Source organism: Nestor notabilis, unplaced genomic scaffold (genome assembly GCF_000696875.1).
Source record: "Nestor notabilis isolate BGI_N333 unplaced genomic scaffold, ASM69687v1 scaffold421, whole genome shotgun sequence".
Lineage (NCBI taxonomy): Eukaryota > Metazoa > Chordata > Aves > Psittaciformes > Psittacidae > Nestor > Nestor notabilis.
Genome location: NW_009914934.1, coordinates 57054 through 77604, shown reverse-complemented (window position 1 = coordinate 77604; position 20551 = coordinate 57054). Strand labels below are relative to the sequence as shown.

The 20551-nt window shown below is 37.5% G+C and overlaps 1 protein-coding gene across 1 annotated transcript in view; it reads left to right on the top strand.

Moving 5' to 3' along the window:
- The window catches only part of PTPRQ (protein tyrosine phosphatase, receptor type, Q), a 103426-nt gene that overhangs the window by 36923 nt on the left and 45952 nt on the right, over window positions 1–20551 (top strand). The window contains exons 20-26 of the mRNA XM_010023878.1: window positions 1413–1578; window positions 2029–2319; window positions 2603–2878; window positions 3662–3813; window positions 5629–5770; window positions 8047–8316; window positions 18549–18881. Coding sequence (XP_010022180.1) covers window positions 1413–1578; window positions 2029–2319; window positions 2603–2878; window positions 3662–3813; window positions 5629–5770; window positions 8047–8316; window positions 18549–18881 — 1630 coding nt within the window. The remainder of the gene's footprint in view (window positions 1–1412; window positions 1579–2028; window positions 2320–2602; window positions 2879–3661; window positions 3814–5628; window positions 5771–8046; window positions 8317–18548; window positions 18882–20551) is intronic.

The window sequence follows — 20551 nt, the reverse complement described above, 5'->3', positions numbered from 1 at the left end:
CAGCAGGAACTTTGTTCAAGAGAAATATAACACATTTTTTGACATGTGGTTTTGGTAAGCCTGTGTTATATGTGGTATTTCTGAATTTAAATATACAAACGTTACCTTTGTCCTGTTTCAGCAAGTCTGCTATCACAGCCTCTCTTTTTTAGGAAAGCATTTAATTTAAAGCCAGCTTTGATTTTAAGGAGATAGAGTGTGTAAATAAGATGTAACATCAAAAATAGTGGGCAGCCAAGTAACTGGAATGTGTACTATGCAGTGCATTGAGGGGTGGACAAAATCCAGCTCACCATGAAAATGTTGTTGTGCAGAAAAATTAGGAAGACTTCCTTAGTCCTGTGCCGTCTGCTCAACAGGGCAACAGGGCTGCGGAGAGGCCTGATGCTGACTTCCAATCAGGAGCAAAGCTTTTACTTCCTGCCTAATGCTGGAGCTGCATATGATTATGGGGTATATAACCTCTCAGCAGTTTTCAAATCATGAATCAAACTGCTTTGGATCATCTGAGCAAGGTTCCCATAAAGCAGTAGGTGATTTGACACGTTCAGTTATCTGTTACAACTGACTTTACATAAATAATCTGATTTATATATTTTTCTTTTCAGTTTCCTAAATGGTTCATTCCAAGCAGGAACAGCCTTCTCAGAGAGGCTGATCTAAAGCACTAACCTATTGCTACACTCCCAGTTTTAGTGGAATTTTTTATATCGTTTGAAAGAAAGTGGGACTTGGTTCTGGTGCAGTCCTTTTGTTAGCAAGTAACTGCACAAAGAAAAGAAATTCTGTAGGTTCCTTCAGTTTACACAATCTGCTCTGTATAGGTATTTGCATTAGAAATAATGGCATGTTTTTAATGGAAAGCACAAGTAACAAAAGGAACAGATTATCAAATGTTGCAGTGAGATCTCTGCCACTGGAAGTTTTAAATTCAAAAGCAGACAATTTTCTATAAGATCTACTTGCATAAAAAGGGAATGAACTAAGAGAAGTCCTTTGCTTCATTCAGATCAGGCAAGGCAGTCACATGTGTGATCATGGAATCTATGAGCACTTAGTAGATAATACTTTTTTTGTTGTTTTCTTGATTGCAATATGGATAAACACATTGCAATATTACAGATGTAATGTGCTTTAAGAAAAAAGTGGATTGGCATTCAACAAATACAAACAGGAGGACTCGTCAATAATATACTCTGTAGTACTTACAAGGAGTAACGACAGACACAATAAATTACTTGAGTATTTCAGTAAAAATCAGGATTCATTAGGAGTTAAAGTTTAGGTTTATGTCTCCTGAATGCTATGGTGAATCATCTGTTGGTGGTGGTGATGGCTAAATGGGAAACTGGAAAGAGAAATCAATGAATAAATAACATTTTCAATGGCAACACTTATTTTTTTTCCTTCAGAATTTCACAAGTTATGGTAACAACAGCGATGGCAGTATGTCCCAGTCTGCAGTTCTGGATGACTTGGCAAAATACAGCCATTATACTCTATGGTTAACTGCAAGCACAGCTTTTGGAGATGGAGACAAAACCAGTGAAGTAATAGACGTGTATACAGATCAGGACAGTAAGTTAATAACTTTTTAATGCTCAGAGTATATCAGTGCTTCCATTTATTAAGTATTCTCTAGCTTTAAAAAATATTTTACTGTTATGATGGCAAAGTTAAAAAAACCCCAGCAAGTACTGCAGTATTTTTCTTTGCACTGAAGATATTTTGATCTGAGTCTTTGCTTTGTAATACTAAGCACGTAGTTCATGAGCTGCTTCTTTACATACTAGCAATACAAATACTGTCTTAAAGCATCATTGAGACTTTTGTTAAACAAACTTAACATAGATGGCTATTCATACATTCCTTCAAAATATTTTGCTTTTGATAGTGAAACATAAATGATTTTTAGAAGTTTTACAAAATATTACGAGTGAGTTTTACAGACTAATTATTTCTGTTTTAGTTTTGGATGCTTTATTACTGTAATCCATGCATTTATTTTTTGCTTATTATCTCTCATAGTCCCAGATGGTTTTGTTGAAAATCTGGTCTATCAAAACATTTCCTCATCTTCTGTAAATGTAAGCTGGCTTCCACCATCCCAGCCAAATGGCTTAGTCTTCTTTCATGTTTCTCTAAGTTTATTGCAACTGGGAACCAGTAAGGTATTGTCTTTCGTTACTTACAACACAAGCATCGTTTTTGACAATCTGGAGAAATATACTGATTACATTCTGAAAATCACACCAGCCACTGATAAAGGATCTTCTGAACTGCATGCTCTAAGTTTGCATATAAGAACTGATGAAGATGGTAAGATAAGTATATTTTATTCATTCCTAAGGAAATGTAGAAGAAAAAACTAAATAGCTTTCTAAAAGAAAAAAAAAAAAAGATTATGTTTTCTTATGTTACTTAAAACTTTTTTGTTATACAATGACACAAACAACTGCTAGACATTTCTATGTTGAGACTGTGAAATAGAGTTTTCCAGTCATAGCACAACTTTAACAGATACCTAAAAGACACTTTTCATTGTAACTCATATTTTTCCGAGGTTACTCTTGTTTTTTTTCTCTCTTATTTCTTCATGTAGTTCCAGAATCAGCACCTATAATCAAAACATTTTCAAACCTCTCAACTACCTCAGTAATGCTTTCATGGGACCCTCCTGTTAAGCCAAGTGGTATTATAATAAGTTATGATTTAAATTTATTTGGGCCAGAAAGGAATAACTCATTCTCTACCACCAATAACTTTATCATCTTGGAAGACCTTCTACCATTCACATTATACAACATTTATGCAGCTGCAAGAACAATAAAAGGCCCTGGTCCATTTGCTGTGCTTCAGTTTTACACAGATGAGTCAGGTGAGCAAATTCACTTGTAACCAACATTGAAACATTTGCCCTATGTTGCTGCATCTGTCTTAGATCTGAACATAGATCTGGAGAGAGTTGAGATGAAAGATTCATTTTCCATTGGTCTGTATATGAAGAGCTTTCAGAAGGAAACACTACAAGGGAAGTGTTTTCTGAGTTCTCCACCTCCCACCACAGTGTGCAAGAGGAGGTCACATTCTGCATAGGATTACAAAAATAACTCCAGGGAGAAATGTCTTTTGCCTTTGGAATGTGTTACAGTTTCCCAAGTGTCAGGAATTTTGAAGCAAGCAACAATACATTTCTCTTCATACCCCCACATAATTGAGAAATTATAAAACATTTAAGTATTTCTGACACATTTACACAGGTCTCCTTTACATGGACCTCTTCTCACCTGCATGGTAAGTGATAGATCTTGTAAATATATATTGAGTTGCACTCAATATGTGATGTAGGAAGTGACGCAGCTTGCATTCCAGCAATATATGTGATACAGCTTCTGTTAAACGCCTTAGTTCTGACAATGGGGATGTTTAAGTGATGAATAGATTAACAGATCTCTAAAAAGATCCCTTTCCAACTAAACGTGTATTCCAGATTAATGGAATTTGTTTAATGCCAAAGAGAAAGAAAAATATTTAAATAGCAATGAAGTACTGTTTTGTTGAGTTCAGATATGAATGGTAACAAAAGTCCTGCTTCTCCAAAGTGTTTGGTTTTGCCTGGATTATTTGTAATTTGGAACTCAATAGCTTTTCTCTTTTGCAGTGCCATTAGCTCCACCCCAGAATTTGACCATTACCAACTACACTGCAGATTCTGTGTGGCTAAAGTGGGATCCAAGTCCCCAGGCAAATGGTGCTATAATGAGCTATAATTTTAAGATTTATCAAAACAACACTGAAAAACTATTTTATCGGGTATGTTTATCATTAACAGTGTTTATTTTATTAAAATATTTTTTTATGCTCTAGGAATAAAATGTATGGCAAATATTTTAAATGTCTGTTACTCTCCTAGAATTATGAATCTTCTTTTAAATTCCTATTTATTAAGACAGCATCCCACCATGCCTGTAATTCAATTTCTAAAATTAGATAGAAAAGAATTCTTATATTATAATTTGCTTTGAGCTTCTAATATTTCATTAATGATGAGCTTTATTAATATTTAGTTCATATTTCAGTGTAAGTTTTATGTTAGGGAAGGACAGAAGCTGCTTGTTTTGTGGATTCCCTTGGTTAACTATTTAGTATCTGCAGACTTTCAAGATTCAAAAAAGACAGACATTCCTAGTAATCTTGAAAACTGGTTAAGTCTGTTTAGAGGTTTGCATTTTGTATTTTTGCAGAACTGAATAAATTTTAACTGAAATAGATGCTATAAAATTACATACAAAAATTGGCCAAGGCATTTATATCTGCTTAAATCTGCTTGCTTGGGTGGCATCAAGAAACTGTAAAGGCATCAGGCTGATGCCAGCATTGTATCTCGGGCTTAGAAACTATAGGATCGGAGAATCATATAGGGAGTTCTGTTCACCAGAGACGCTTGTAAAAGCTACAGAGAAAAGGCATTGCTGCAGTGAGATATGAGTTTAAGACATGCCGGTAAGGAATCTGTGGAACTGTGAAGCACTTCATTATTCCAGCTCCCTCAGCAATACAGTTCTTGCAGAGCATGCAAGGAAATGCTTGTGCTCTTGTTAAGTGTATTCATTGTGGAAATCATTGTGGCTACCGTGCTACCCCTTATGCAGTGTGCTGTTATTCCCAGTTGTGGAATTAAGTGCTGGCATCATCCCAGTTTCGTCCATAGTCCTTGGAAGAGGGGGAGCACAAGAATAGAAACAGTGGTTTCTAAAGTCAGCTGCCTTTGGAAACACATTCTTTGGGCACTTATGGAGACCACCAAAGATTATTCTCTGCTGTCCATATGAGGCAGACTCAAACTCAATTAGAATACAGAAACTGGCCGGAGCACTCGAGTGCATCTGCAATGCCTTACATTTTTTTCATGTGATGTTATGTGGGCAAGAAATCAGATTTAGGTTGTGGCAGCAAGACAGGCAGGGCAATTTATATAAGAAATATTGTAGTTAGGCATCATAATTCTCTGATAACTTGGATCCTACAAGATGTTCACCAGGTTTTCATGTTGAAATTCATCTCTTTCCTTGCTGCTATTATAGTCTGCTCAACATTTGCACAAAACATGCCTTGCCTGCTCTGGGAAAAACAGCTACCTGGAACTGAACTGTGTTTTTTAGCTTTTTCCAAAGCTCTTCATCAGACTCTGTATCTGGCTAAGGTAGAGTAAAGAAATGAGAAATTATAGTCCAGGACCTCTTCCACTGCAGAGATGTAGTAAGGAAGCAGAAGTTGAGAGGGGATTGGTGTAGCAGTGTGGAGGTGACCAGAGTTTTCAATATTGGTAATATTGGTAAAAAAAAGGCATATGTGCAGTTAATCTGTTCTAACAACACTATGGTAATTATGATACCATCCTTGGCATATCTTCCTCATGAGCCACAATGAGAGAGGGAGAGGAAAAAGGAAAGGAAGAATTTGACCCTGCATTCTTTTTTGTTGAGTTCAAGGGCTGCTTTGACTGAAAGCTACTCAGAGTAGAAGAGGGAAGACTGTGGCTGTAAATCTTCCTTTCAGTGGGTTCAAGGTGAGGCCCACAGTGTTTTCGCAGATTAATTGCATACTAATAATTTTTCCTTCTTTAAGAATATTTCAGGTTCAAACCATGAGGCAAACCTTGTTGGATTAGAACCATTCAGCCCCTATTTGATCAGCATCTCTGCATTTACCAAGCTTGGGAATGGCAATCAGTTCAGTAATGCTGTCCAGTTTACAACAATGGAATCAGGTTAGATGTGACTTTTTGGAAGCTGCACTTCTGTTTATATGTATTTTCCTTGTGTGGCTGAACAACAGTCTTCCTCCTCTCTCCAAAGAAAGCGTAATATAACACTATCTCCTTGTCTTCTGCCTGTGTAACATTGATTCACATCCTATTGTACCGGATAGGCTGGGTTTGAAGTTTGATGTCGGAAGTATAGAATTAGAAATGTTCTCATCTGAAATGAAAGGCTTATATGGCTACTATAAATCTTTTAATAGCATCATAGATAAAGGGAGGAAAATTAGATAGATATTAGTCTTTGCAGATCAAAGCGTTAATTCAGATCCCTGTGAAAATAACTGAAACTTTAGCAGTATCAAAAGCAGCTGGACAAAAGATTGGCAAATGAACTGGAAATTGTATTAAACAAATACAAGTTTTTAACATTTTTTACAATTTATTTTAGGAAGGGAAGCTAGCCACTAAGTATCCTAACTTGTTAGATCTTATTCTTCCTGACAACTGGGGAGGACTACGCAACATAGCAGGCTTGATTAATTAATTATGTGCAGTTTTGTCTTGTGCTATCTACGTATCTTCTGAAGTTGAAGGTTGTTTCAAAATGAAAAGTTGTATCATATGAAAGTGAATATTCAACATTCACTAAAGACAGCCTGGGAGCTCTGCAGATTTGTGAAACTGGCCTTTGTAAAAAATTTTAGCTCCTTGGCCAGGTCTGAGTGATCCCCAGGCTCATGTACTTTGTAAAGGCTGTCAGCGCCAGGGGACTAGCATGGGTTAGAGGTCTGTGTCTGAACATCCAGATTCCTTTAAACTAACAGCAAAGGGAGCAGATGAAGTATCAAAAGATTCCATGTAGTGAATGCATTTTCAAGACCACACTTCCAGTGAAATATTCTTTCCGGAGCTGATAAAACAGGGGTTCTGGGATAACCCAGAAGTTGGAATCATGAGACATCTGGACCATGGCTGAACTGGTTCAGGTTGGCAATTGGATCCCTGCAGCTGGAGGTTATCCTGCCCAAGAGCCATGGTCATCCATCAGTTGTCTCATTTCATCACTGACATTCCATATTCATGGTACTTTCTTAAAAAATGCTGGAAAGACATTGCCCCCAGGGGCGTGGTCTAGTCGTTGTACAGCTTTTTCTCAGATTTTATGCTCAGCTACTTGCAGCATTTTTTCCTTTCCCTCCAACCCAGATTTTGAGCAATTGCTGGATCAGTTCCTCACTGAGTTCATCTAAGGATTCTATCTCTAGTCTTTATTAAAAGTGCCGGTTAGTCTTTCTTCTGCCGATGCTGCTTTTTAAAACAAGGTTTGTCTTTTAACTCTGTAAAGAAAATTAACAATTTTACAGAGATTCATTTACATCTATGCAGTGATACCTCACATGTTTCCCTCTATATCTGATACCTCACATGTTTCCCTCTATATCTGATACCTCACATGTTTCCCTCTATATCTGATACCTCACTGACAGTCTTTTCACTATTTTATGGATTTTAATAGAGGAAGTAGATTGGGGCACCCCTCACTCTGTATTCATTTTCTGGTACAGCCAGGAATTTAGAGGTCTTTTTATTTCCTCCCTGCACCCCCCACCCCCACCCCAATACTTTATTTCATTATTCTATGTAATCAGTTGTTCACAGGTAATTGCTCTATTTTCAGCATCAGTATAGTGTTTTTTACCTTTTATTAAATTTTTACGATGATTAAAAAAAAAAATCCTCCTGCTGGAACCAGCAAGGAGGTGGGGAACAGTAAGGTAATAGCATTGGTATGACAGCTCTGAAACCTGCCCAGTGACTTCTGTGCAGGTCATGCTTCTACTGAAAGAATAGAGAGATATGATAAAGAGCCTAAAAGAAACAAAGCTAACAGATAAATAAGGAACTTTTGCTGTTGATATTGTTGTGGAGTATGTATGAGGGTTTCACACTATTATATATAGTTTACTACATTTCGATTAAAAAATCATGGGGAAAATAGGAGCAGATGTGAACATAAAATAGGAGCACACTAGGAAAAAGCCAGATAGGCAGCCTTTTCTGAGTGCTAGCATCAGTCATGTCTGTGGTAGTTGGAAATGAGCAGTCTAATAAGGACAAAGACATATTTTTGTTCACCCAATGAGTTTCTTTTATCAGTTTGTCTGCCATTGAAATGTTTGACCCTTACTATGAACACTGGGTCTGCTTCTCTGACTGTTGTCTGTGATTACCATTTTAATTGTAGGGGAATGTTAATCTTTGGTACATGTGTATCTTTTAAGTACCAGATGCTGTCCAGAATGTTCATTGTATTGCAACAAGTTGGCAATCGATCCTAGTGCAGTGGGACCCTCCTGCTTCATCCAATGGTGTAATTACTCATTACATCATAACAGTTGAAGGAAATTCTACAAATTTTTCATTTTATAATACACTGCATACTTTCAGAAATCTGCCTTCCAATATTACCTATCAATTTAAAATAAAAGCTGCAACATCTGCTGGTGGTGGTGAAGAACAGGTCTGCAACGCTACTACACTTCCAGAAAAAGGTAACAAGTTATTCAAGTTAATCCTGTTTAATTTAAATGATGACTGTGAAACAAGCAGACCTGAAATACCTGCTTGAAATCAGGCAACTAAATCCTTCTGTTGTTTAAATTTCTTGCTAGTAGTGGATGACAGGAGCAGGGCTTCCTCTTTCTCCTGCTTTAGACTACATTTGGTGATGAGAATTAATTGCCATTTTAAAAAGCACAGAGAGAGTACCTTTTTCCGTGTTAAGCTTGAATGGCTATTTTATTAATTTCTGATCTTACTATTTTTTGTCTTATTTGTCTGATGTTAATTTTTTGTCTTATAATCTCTGCTTTGCTTCTAGTGCCCTTAGCATATTTGATACTGTGCATCTGAACAAAAATTTGGGAGCAAAATTTTTCTTGCTTTGTTTCTACCAGAGCGCAATGCTATGACTTCACTGATTGACAATAAAGCTGTTCACGGTTTGTGCAGTTAAGAAAAATTTTACTTCTTCAGGCAAACTTTGTCATTACTCTTGACGGATAGTAATTTTTAACAAGAAAGAAAATTGTGTGCTAAATCCAAAGAAGAATGTAGGCAGGCTTTTTGGCATTGGAGTAAAAAAGTCACCCAAAGTGGTTCTTCCTTTCTCTTTCCACACACACTTGACACTTCATCTAATCCTGGTTGTGCTTTCATTTGACACCTGAAATTATATGCAAAATAATAGTGTTGATTCTGTGTATATACCTGTATGCCCAGCTTATAAACTAAAAGTGGAGAGGAACCCCACTCCCAGTCCAGGAAGCAAATGCCTGTTTCAGTTCTTTTCCATAGTCAGGGATGATATCTACTTTTGGGATTCTATTGTTTTATTTTCTTCTTCAGTGATAGTTTAATATGAAAATAAAAGATAATGCTCAGCAAGCAGGACCCAGAAAAAAGACTTCACTTTCCTACTGAGTTACAGGAGTGATGACAGCATTTACTTTGGTTTGATTTTTTTTTTTCCCTCTTCAGTGACATCAATTCATGCAGTGGAACTGAAGAGCTCTCTAATTTAGGACAGCTGGATCACTAGGAAGCATGAGAGTGGGATGGGGTAGCACAACTGTATCACCTGATGCTTAGAAACCAAACCTAACTTTTGTAATACTTCAATTACTAAGTTATTGAATAACTTCAAACATGCATTACAGCTCTCATTCTCATACATTTCAACTGAAAAAGTGAGTTTTGCTCACTTCTGTCAAGTAGTAGTCTGTGTCAGCAACAGGGTTTAGGTTCTGGATGACAAGTGGAGGGGAGCGGCAGAACCCTATACAGACATCTAAACTTTGAGGAGGTCAGACTTACCCTTATGCTTAGATTTCCTGCTGGTATCTTCCTGAGCAGCATGCACCTCTTCAAGTTCTGCCTTTGGATCTCTCCTATTCACAAAGCCTTATTGCTCCACTCCAAGCTTTCATTTCCACATTTACAATCAATCTGACTTGAGAATGTGCTTGTCTGAATGAATGTACACTGTGTTAGTATCATCAACCAAATTACTGCTGCTTTGTTTCCAGATCAAATGGCTGAGCTCCAAATGAGGGCAAGCAGAGCAGCCCTTTGCTGGTGTAATGTGGCCAACATTGTGAAAATAGCCGGTGTTGTACTTTGATGACTTACCCTCCTCATAATATGCTCCATCCCACTAAAGCCTGGACACATTTCCTATTTGAACTATAAGGTGGCACATTCATACCTGTTTAGAGTAAAAATGTTCTTCCCAAATTCCTCATCAGCAACAGCTGCCTGACAAATTCTGCCATTTTCTGATCCCTTCTGCCTGGCTCCTTGGTGATTTAAGACTTCTGCCTGGGTAATCCACCCTCTTGTTTGCTCAGAAACTCCTGTCCACCAGCAGGGTTTCAAATCCACTTTTGAAGGAAGTGTTGTTTAGGTATTGGGGATAAGCATACTCATACCTTACAGCATTGGCTAGAAATACTGTAGTGATCTTAACTGCTGTGCTGAATGTGGATGCATGTAATCATGCATCTAAGTGCAGTTCTCAGCTGCAATTGAAACTCTCCACCCTTTCTTTTAAACCAGAGTTTTTGAACAGCAACCCCTGGCTCAGAGCTCGAGCAAGACTGGAATGGGTATGTAGACACGTGGGCTGATGCCTGATTAAAACTGGACTTGTCCAAAACCTTCAGGTGTTGGAGATAGGCTTATAGGAAGCATGTTACCCTCTGGTACAGAGAACAGGAAGCTTCCCAGGTATCTCACTTGTTGGAGGATATGGAAAAGGCTTCTAGTACTGTTAAAGAAGCTAGGCACCTGGGAAAGTTAATTGTTGTGGTTTCTGAAAAAATTGGAATTGGCTATTAGTTAATGCTCACAGAAAGCCTGGAGGAGCTGTGGATATGTTATTAAGCATGGGCTTGAGAGGCAGACTGCTAGTCTGTTGTGTACATAACATAGAGTTGTACTAGCAGGAGAAAAAAACATACTTTATTTTGTAGCAACATGTGGCTTATGGGTCTTATCACAGGGAGTTTTCCTAAGTGAAGGATTTATAGGATTTATACTACAACACATGTTGGGTTTTTTGGGTTTTCCTTTGCCACGTAACATTGTGCAGACCCTTTCTTGCTGGTTTAGCATTGGCTTACGTGTTGTTGCTTAGTCATATTTACAACAAACTAGTTATTATTAGGACATTTCCTTCACTGTGTGTTTGCATGAATTGTTTTGTGGTGACTGGGTACTAGGAATTGGAGATTCATGGATGGGAATGGAAACAGTTTTATAGCTGTTGTCAACTTCTTATTTATGATGGTCTAAGATTAGTCACAGCATAGGTAGCCAGCACTGAGTCACTGACAATGCATTTATTTCTGACATAAAGTGAAATTGAATTTGGCTCAGTGTCTCGCTGCATGGTGTTTGACCTTTACGTTCTTAGCAAGATTATTTGCCTTTTTTTTTTGAGGTAAATTTGTGTCTATCTGGGTACAATTAAACATGAATCATGAAGATTAAATTTATGAGGAGATTTGTAGTGTTTTGTGTCTAATCTAGCTCCATTGTCATGGTAAACTACCTTTGCCAGGCTGCAGTATGTTATAAAAACTGTCTAGCAGTAATAGTACTTTGTGATTAAATATATTATAGAGGACATGAAAGATAATACAGCAAGTACGTGTGCATAAATGAGTTAGGATTTTACGACTGAATAGCTATCCTTGGATTATTTTCAAGAAAATGCACATATTAAAATGAAGTTTCATTAAGGTTGAGTGAGTTTTTAGAAGGGAGAAAGAGCTATAAAATGGTAGGAAACCCCTCCAAAAGGCTTGCTAAAGCTGTGAAGATTCAGTTAACTCACAAGTGTGGGACAAGTGTAATAATAACTCAGTTAAGAATAAAAGTAAAACAATTAGGGAGTTCAAAGCATGAATAATCAAAAGAAAACTGCTGCTGCTTTCAGTCTTTTTAATTCAGGTTTTTCTTGACTTTTTTTATTCTTCTCTGAAAATGTTAATTGTACTGATTATAATATTAAGATGTGCAGAGTAATTTTTCCCTCCTTACTGCTAGTCCTACTTAATATTGTAAGTGAACACAGTGTCTTGGAACAGGTTGAGGACCCCATTGTACTATGGTGACAGTCTTTACCATTTGTTTTCTACTAAACACATTCATTCATAACTTACATTTAAAAGAAATATGACTAGAAATTTGTCTAAAAAGCATTTTTTTTTATTTAATCTGTGCTTAATATTGCTGGCTAATACTAACTTGTAGCTATACACAGAAGTATGCCATGTGCATAAATAAGAGTAGTTTCTCAAAGGATGGGTAATAGGAAAGTTTCTTAGGTCTTTTGGTGTGCAGGTGGCAAATTAACATCATCTTTTGTTACTTTTGCACAAAATCTCTTTAGTCTCTGGACAGGGGAGCCTTTAAAGATTCTGGGTTTGTATCTCCAGGATGGAAGTGCCCATTGGAAAATATGGACCTTTGTTTCATCTAGGCCTGCACAAAATGTAACAGGGGCTTAAAGCCATCTTCGTGTCCAAGCAAATGCTCTGTTTCTTTCACCATAAATCCTTTCCTTAGGACATGGCAGCTCTGAGTTGGAGTTGCATGGGTTTTCCTCATTAACTTGTGAAGAGAACTACAGATGGCCATAATGCACTGGAAGAAATATTTAAGCTTGTACCCTAAAGGGCTCTTTAGGGCGCCAGCATGGCATGCAATGCAGTGTGCACTACAGTGTCGGCCTGGTTATCCAGAGGGATTAACCTACTGCAGAGCCACAGCATTGAAAATGGAAGAGCTTCAGTGTCCCCTGTCACTACTACGGGTAAGAGCAGTGTTTTGTGTCTGTTCAATCAGTGTTGAAAGTTCACGTTTCCAAACTGCATTAAAGTAAAAGCATCCAAAAACTGTGAAGTGAATCATGGCTATGAATCTTTGAAACACATCTTTCCAAGATGGCTGAAACTGACTTTTTTCCCCCAGACTTCAGTTTTCTTCATGTAATGAGGAGGAGGTTTTTTTAGATTTTTGGATTAGTTATTATGTCCAAATGTAAATTAATGGCTTTGATGTTGATGGCAAATCTGCACTAAACCAATGCAGTTATCACTTGGTTGCTGCCAATGAAATTGTATTGATGTTTGGGGTTTTTTTATAAGCCGGTAGATAAAAATAGAAGAATCATATAGTGCAGGGTGAAAGAAATTTTTTTTGTAACGACTAGGTCAGTTATTTATTAATATATAAGAAATGATAGTGATGTATACACACAAAGCTGACATTGAAAGCATTTAAAGATCAAATATATTTACTGAAAAGTAGACAGTGGTCCAGTTTGTTGGAAAGCTGAGTATTCTTATTTAAAAAACTCGAGTACTCACAGCTTTTCACTACTTTTCTAAGCTTAGCTTAAAGGTGTGCTTTTCTCCCTAGATTTGTAGGATTTGATTTGTCAATGCTTAGATCCCACAGTTAGAGACTGAGTTTTCTAATCTGCTGAGGACTAAGAAACATGGTCCAGAGAGACTTTTTTAAGACATGTTCTCAACTGTGCAATTTTCTTTAAAGCATGTCTGATAGTATCAGTCCCGAGTCATGGGAAAAAAACAGCCTGCAGGTTTTTATGGGTTTATGTTAGTAAAATCATTTGGGACCTATTTGTGATGTCCTTATTCATACTGCGCAGGACTTTATATCATGTCCTCCTGAAGTTAGCAGTCTGTCCTAGAGAAGTATTCAGTTGATCAGGGATATCAGCTTAACCAGGGAACTCCTTTGGGTAACTAAGCTTTCAAAAACTAATAATCAACACAGAATATTACATTTCTTTACAGATACCTCCATTTTCTGAAGACTTTTGGTTGTGTGCCCACTGCTATCTGCTCTACTTTGTTCTTCACTTTCCTCCTATTGATGCTCTTAATACCACCCAACAGACTTTTAGGCTGCCGCTGTTCTTTTAATCCAAACTCCAGCTACAAGCAGCTGTTCTGTAGGCAGACTTTTTTTTATTAACTTTGTTAGGAACTATGCCCTATCGTGTTACTGTCTTCTGTTCCTGGCCTGCACAGCTGTAGTCATTGCTTTCCACAGAAATCTTTACAGAAAGCTGTAACTTCTTTCTTTTCTCAGTACATTTCATATGTGTGTGTGTGTGTGTGTGTGTGTGTGTGTCCTTTCCTGCCCTTAGGTTATCTTTGTATTGAGAATAAGACTTTTTCTACCCAGTATTTCTGTTGGTTCTCACTAATTCCACTGGCCCAGTTCAACTTGATCTGAGTCTTTTCACAGTCCTGCTGCCTTTTCTACCAGGAATTTATTTTCATTTAGGTTCTCAAATAAAAACTTAATCTCAGAGCCATCCACCAGCTTTGGAAAGGCTGATTAGCATTGCAGCCAGATGAGTGTGGGGAACTGGGGCCAAGATCTGTGAAAGTAACTTCTATTTAGGTGCTTAGCTTCCTGTCAACTTCAGTGGGAGTTAAGGCACATAAATAGGTTTTAGGAGCTTAAAATCCCATATGCATCTGGCTTTGGGCATTTTTTGTTGGAGTTTGGCCATCATGTGAACAATGGTGGATGAACCTGAAAATACCTCATTCCTCCTCCAGTCCAGAAACTGAATTCACCCACATTTCATGGCCAGCTTCTCTGCCAGCTCCCTGGCTGGCTTTCAGAAGCTGAATTAAAAGCTATTAAATGGAAAATGATAGAATACATTGCAACAAAAATTTCAAACTTTGAAAAACTCCCTACTCCCAGAGCTAGCTGAATTATAGCAAATGCAGTATAATTCAGTAGGAAAAGACTGTCAGATATGTGATGATGAGATTTTAAGGGGTCCTATCCATTATTCTTGGGCAATTTAAATACAGCATTGGTAGTAGTATGCCAGCTAGCTAATCAGAGCACAGTCCTAGGCAATTAGTGTTCTACAGCACCATGAACACAGCCTTTTTCATGCTTTTTCTTTAAATGCACCTTTCTAGAAACCAGGAATAACAATCTAGTCCCTGTTAGGCACATATCAAAGGAGAAGTGTCTAAAAGCAGATAACATAAATCTTTGTTACAGTTTCAATTTAATCTGAAAGAATAATTGACAAAGATGCAATTTTTTGCTTTAATTGTTTTTAGTGTGAACAGTGATCACTTCATCATAGTTGAGTCATGTTTAGAAAATTTAAACAAGCTGCATGATGACTCTAGGAAGCATGGAATGGTTTGTTCAAATCAGTACCATCTGTGGACAGAAAAAGTTGGGGGAATTTTAGTCATTCTTGAGGAATGGAAATCTGATTCTCCATGCTAGAGTAACTGTAATCCTCTTTGTATCTGTAACCCAATAGTGTAGCTGTCTTGAAATTGTCTCATTGAACACAGTCATCAAGTGCAGGAGACACTGCGCCGCTGGGTGTCACTGCTCCTCACTGTGGCCCTCTGATCTCCAGACTCAGATCACATCTTTTCATATGATCTAATAAGAGATTACATTTTTATTTGGTTTGTCTATGGAAGCAATGGGATAACATGGACTAGATTTTAAACTGACTAACATTTAGGGCTCTGATTCCATTTTAAAGGTCTATCTAGGCACTCTCGGAAAATTTTCCTGTGTCTTATGCTGACTGACCCTTTCTTTCATTGGTTAGAAATATTTTTTTTAATATGGGTCATAGTAAACTGAAAAAAATGGTGACATAAAGTAGCAATAAAAGCTCTTCCATGAAAGAAGTACTTGTCTAATTTGTCTGAAATCATGATACCTGCAAGTTGATCTTTCACAATGGTGAGTTTCATGTAGTGTTACAAGCATATTCACACATGCTATCTTCAGCCTTGTTGAGGGTAATGTATATGGGCTCCCTCTCCAACCAGTGGCAAAAAGGATGGAAAGGGAAAAATAATTTTTCTGCCTTCTATTCTTTCCCCTGCTCTCTAGGAGTTTGTCTTCCCACCAAATACATGGAGGCTGGCTTTATTAGGCTTTTGTTGGTCTGTGTGAGAGCCCACAAATCAGCGCCACTGTTACTTTTCCTCATACAATTTCTAGCTCTGTGAAACTGCCAAGCATCTTTTCCATCTTTATTTCAACATTACTAGCTCCCAGTTCTTTTTAATGGCATCATCCATACTGAAACTGAGCAAAAAGTGTATTCTCCTTGAGAAGGAAAGCCCACCATACTACCTAGAAATGGGCATTGCTCTTTCTGCCTGTGACTAGCCTCTTTAACCTGCCTTAAGTGCAGAGACTGCAGTTGTGCCAGCCATGGCTCTGCCAGTTGCACATTTGAGCAAGTGAAGGTATATATTTCCACCATCCTCTTGGCACCCATCAAGCAACCAGTTCCTGTCCACTTTATTCCAAGCCCCTGTTTCAGTATTTGATGCAGTCTTTCATGTAAGGTGGAGTATAGTCCAATAATCAGTTTTCAGCAGATGGAAGTTAGCAATGGTAGACTAAGAGGCATTAGAGCCAGTTGTTTCTATCTCCATGTTGCATACTTTCACACTTTTATTCCAAACCTGCCAGGGCTGGCTGTTCCTATTGCAGCAAGAGTTCTTGGAGTTGAGTGCCTGGGAGGGTGAGATCATATTCCTTATCAAAAAGAAAAGTAATTCCCTCTGAGTAAGAAGGAGAAGAATTTAATTTTCTTAAATTCTTTTAATTTTAATCTGTTCTGATGTCTTTGGAGTTGCTGACACTTAATTTTTTAATTCTTGTAATATATAGTATTGCGTCTTAAAAATACTTTATTTCAAGTTCAGAGTGAGACTGGGTGGTTACTTTGATTTCATTCTAATAGTTTTATCCATTCTATCCAACATTTTGTCATTATCCTAATTGAGTGTGTAAGATTCATGTTCTTTGCAGTATCTTGACAGATATTAATAGCTTATATTACAATAGATGATTTATTTAAGGAAAAATGCAGATTGTTTTTATAGTAACCATGGAATGTTTCTCTGCCTTTATTTTCCAGTCATTAATGGTGTAAGTAAGCCCTTTCTTGTAATTTACACAAGTAGTAAAACAAGTTTATAAAACTATTATGAAAATATTACAGTGTGGGGTTTTTTTGAAGGGGACAAACAGTATTACATCTCCAAAACTAAAGTAAGACTGTTACTGCCTGTTTTGTTTTTATTTACTACTTCCTGTACTTCTCTTCATGCTAATAACAATAGAGCAAAACAGCTTTAATTTTGATAGCAAGGTGTATGATGATGATGAAAGTTATTTTCTAGCAAAGATTTTTTTTCTTAGGCAGCTCGCTCTTGTTCTGTGTCTGGTTAGCATGTAGCAGGGTGGGAGCATATGAGGCTATTGCATGCTGCAATGTTGTGTACATGTGCGTAAGAACTGGGTGGAAGGACAAGGGAAGTGCCCATGGTCCCTGAGCCTGGCACCTCTCCTACAGGCTCCACCTGCTTTGGGCTCATTTGAAGAGATTTGTATTTCTCAATATTTCCATTGTCCCAGCTTGCTTTAACTTAGAGTTTACATTTCTTGTTAAATATTTGTATTTAGTGGAAAAGCTTCAGCTTGTTATATTATGGTGATTTTCATAAATAAATTGTTGCAGATGAAAGCAGAGATCAGATATTCCCACAAGGATGAGAAAAAAAAAAAAGGAGGGCTTTCTCTTTCTTCCCCAGTAACATTGGTCTGGGATCCTTTTATTCTTCTGTAAGCCTTGGGGCTTCTTTAGTTTCAGTTTGAGCATGTATCATTTGTTTTTCTTTTACCAGTGATACTTCTTCCCCCAAAGACTCTAAAGCGCTCTTTAAAGCTAAGTGCACAAAATGATTTCTGAGCTGATTTCTCTGCACAATTTTTGCCACAGACAGTATTAGTATTATCTTACAGAGTCTTAGAGATAATATTAGCTTACTGTATGACTATGTGCTATAGCACAAAACCATATGTTGCATCCAGTCTGTGAGAGCTGGGAGTACACTGTTGGCTTAATATAGATGTGGACAAATGGGTGTGCGTGTGTGTGTGTATGTATGTGCATACCTGCACTACTTCTGTTTCCAGGCGCATGAATATAACCTGTTTATTCCCACATATACATATGTATATAAATACATGGAAGCAAAGTTTATGGTAAGTTTCTCTTTTTGCTTTGTGTTGACATATCATTTAGTTCTTCCTGTTGGTGTCTTAAGTTGCTGTTTGCTGAACAGCATGTAAAGCACTTAATATAAAAATAGACAAACATATTGCATGTATTGATACTTTCCATTCAGAAGGTGAAACAGGACACTTACAAAACCTTGAGGTGTTGCTTGTGGATTTCACATGTTACCAGGAAAGAGGGACACAAATGAGTATTTCTAAGTGAGAGGTGAGGAATCCCAGTTAGCAACAGCAGTAAAAGATGCTATGAGTAGGCCAAAAATAACTTTGCTTGATATGCCCTCCCTCAGTTGGGACATAGCTCCAAATGTAGCATCAGAAATATCACACCTCTCAAAGCTGCCTCTGCATGCCACACCTAAAAGTATTTTTCTTTATTTCAAAATCTGTAGTAAACATACACTACCTATATGTGTGCAGTGTGACTTACACCAATGGAATTACTCCTTATTAAGCATATGAAATTGAATCTTCCTCTTTAGACATACTTATTAGAATATTTTTTCAACACTGGATAAAAGGGTTGTAGTTGCAATTACTTTTCATTCCAATGAAGATATCTTACAAATGTTTTAATTTCTAGTTCCTAGTGCTCCCAGGGATATTGTTTTTTCCAATGTGCAGTCAACAAGTGTGACCTTGAATTGGAGATCACCAAAATCTATCCTTGGATACTTTCAAAACTACAAGATTACCGCACAGCTACAGTCCATCCACTGCAGTGACTGGGAAGCTAAGGAATGTATTGAATATGAAATGCATCAATATTTATATGAAAATGTGGTGGATGACCAGATAGAAGAGACAGTGTATGGGCTGAAGAAATACAGATGGTACAGATTTGCAGTTTCTGCCAGTACAAATGTTGGTTATGGCAGTTCCTCACCTTGGATTTCTACGCAAACACTTCCTGGCTGTAAGTAAGGATGTCTGCCGTGTGTAATAATTCTGTAACAATGTGATGTCAGCCAAACGAGAGCAGTTGGTAGAAGTTATTTCTTCATAGACCTACAACACTGGTGAAGTTATTAAGGATTTATTGCAACTTATCATGTATGAAATACCATGCTATAAATCATGTGGCGGGTCAGGATCATGGGCACTGCTTCAGATTTTAATGCCTTTTGAATGGTCTACTATATTTATTGCTTACTCCTCAACAATTTTGTTCCTCGGCCGTACTCCATGTCTAGAATTGGTAAGTGTGAATTTTGGGTTGATATGCCGTTTTCAGTACATCTTCATATGTGGGGTGTGTCAATGAAAGTAGTCATTTTTCTAATTCCATGACTAAAAATCTGTTCACTAACGTTGTAATGCTTTCCTGAAATTCTGTTGTATGCTTCTGGCAATAGAATATAAACAATAGTTTCAGAAGAATTAAGATTTCTTTCCAATACCGTATCCACCTAAAGAGATTACAAGTCCAAGTAGACTGCCATGATACATATTAGAATGGTCATGCTTCAGCTAAGGATTTTGGTTTCCAAGAGAAAGAGTTAGTTTCACAGATAAGTCATCATTAGATATTTGAGAGAAGGGAATATAAAACATAAGTTATTTAGGCAGTTGTCGTGGGAACATATGACCTTCCCTCCTAGTCTGCAGCCAGCCTAGATCAGAGCACATCTGAGCTCTGGCCCTTGTAGAACAACTGAGAACCAACATGAGTGGCCTGACTAAATCCCAGCTCCTTCACTCCTTTCCCCTTCCAGATGACAATAAAGATACCAAGGACTAAATAGCTGTATGCCAAAGACTGCTCAGCAGCCCACATACTTATTTTGTTCCAGTCATGTTTTTACAATCACGTAATATGAATTCAGGAGTCTTTTATATAATGCTCATCATAGTATCTGTGCTCTCTCTGTACAGCAATACACCCATCTATTCTTAAATACCTCACCATTTTACTACTAGATAAGGAAATATTGTTGTCTTAATTTGCAGATGAGAAATTGCAACATAGAAATTCTAAGCCCCAAAGGGCAAATAGATTTGGACACACACTGAGAGTGGACATTGCAACAGCCCATTTTTCATGTAAAGCACAGAAGCAGTCCTTTGGATTGAAAAGTTCTGGAACCAGCTGCAGAGCCATTCTCATGTGCACTTAATTTCTTTGTCCAGTGGTTCTTATGGGAATACTATGCCTGTAAATGAATGCAGTATTTTAAGTGAAAGTGGAAAAAAAGTATCAAAAAACCATATAACCCCAGATGGAGCAGAAAACAGCTAGCAGAAGTTGTGCACCTCTTGAGCCAGCAGCTCTGGGGAGAATTCTCAGTATTTGATGGCTAAATCTCAGCTGCTGATAGATGCAAATACTTCTCTTCAAAAAATTGCCGAGTTTAGGAAATTTAGGGATTTAAATTGGACAGAGAGGCAGATAATGAAAATACATATAAGCACATAAAGTTAGGATCCTTTTTATGATTTCCTCTCTGGACAGTAATAATTTGCTTTACGAGTGAAATAGTTTCCTATCGGTCCTACTGAGGCAGTTAAAAGTATACAAATCTCATTACGCTGCACAAGCCCTTTCCATGCCAGTACAGTGTCGTTCGCAGCAGTAGGGCCTCTGTG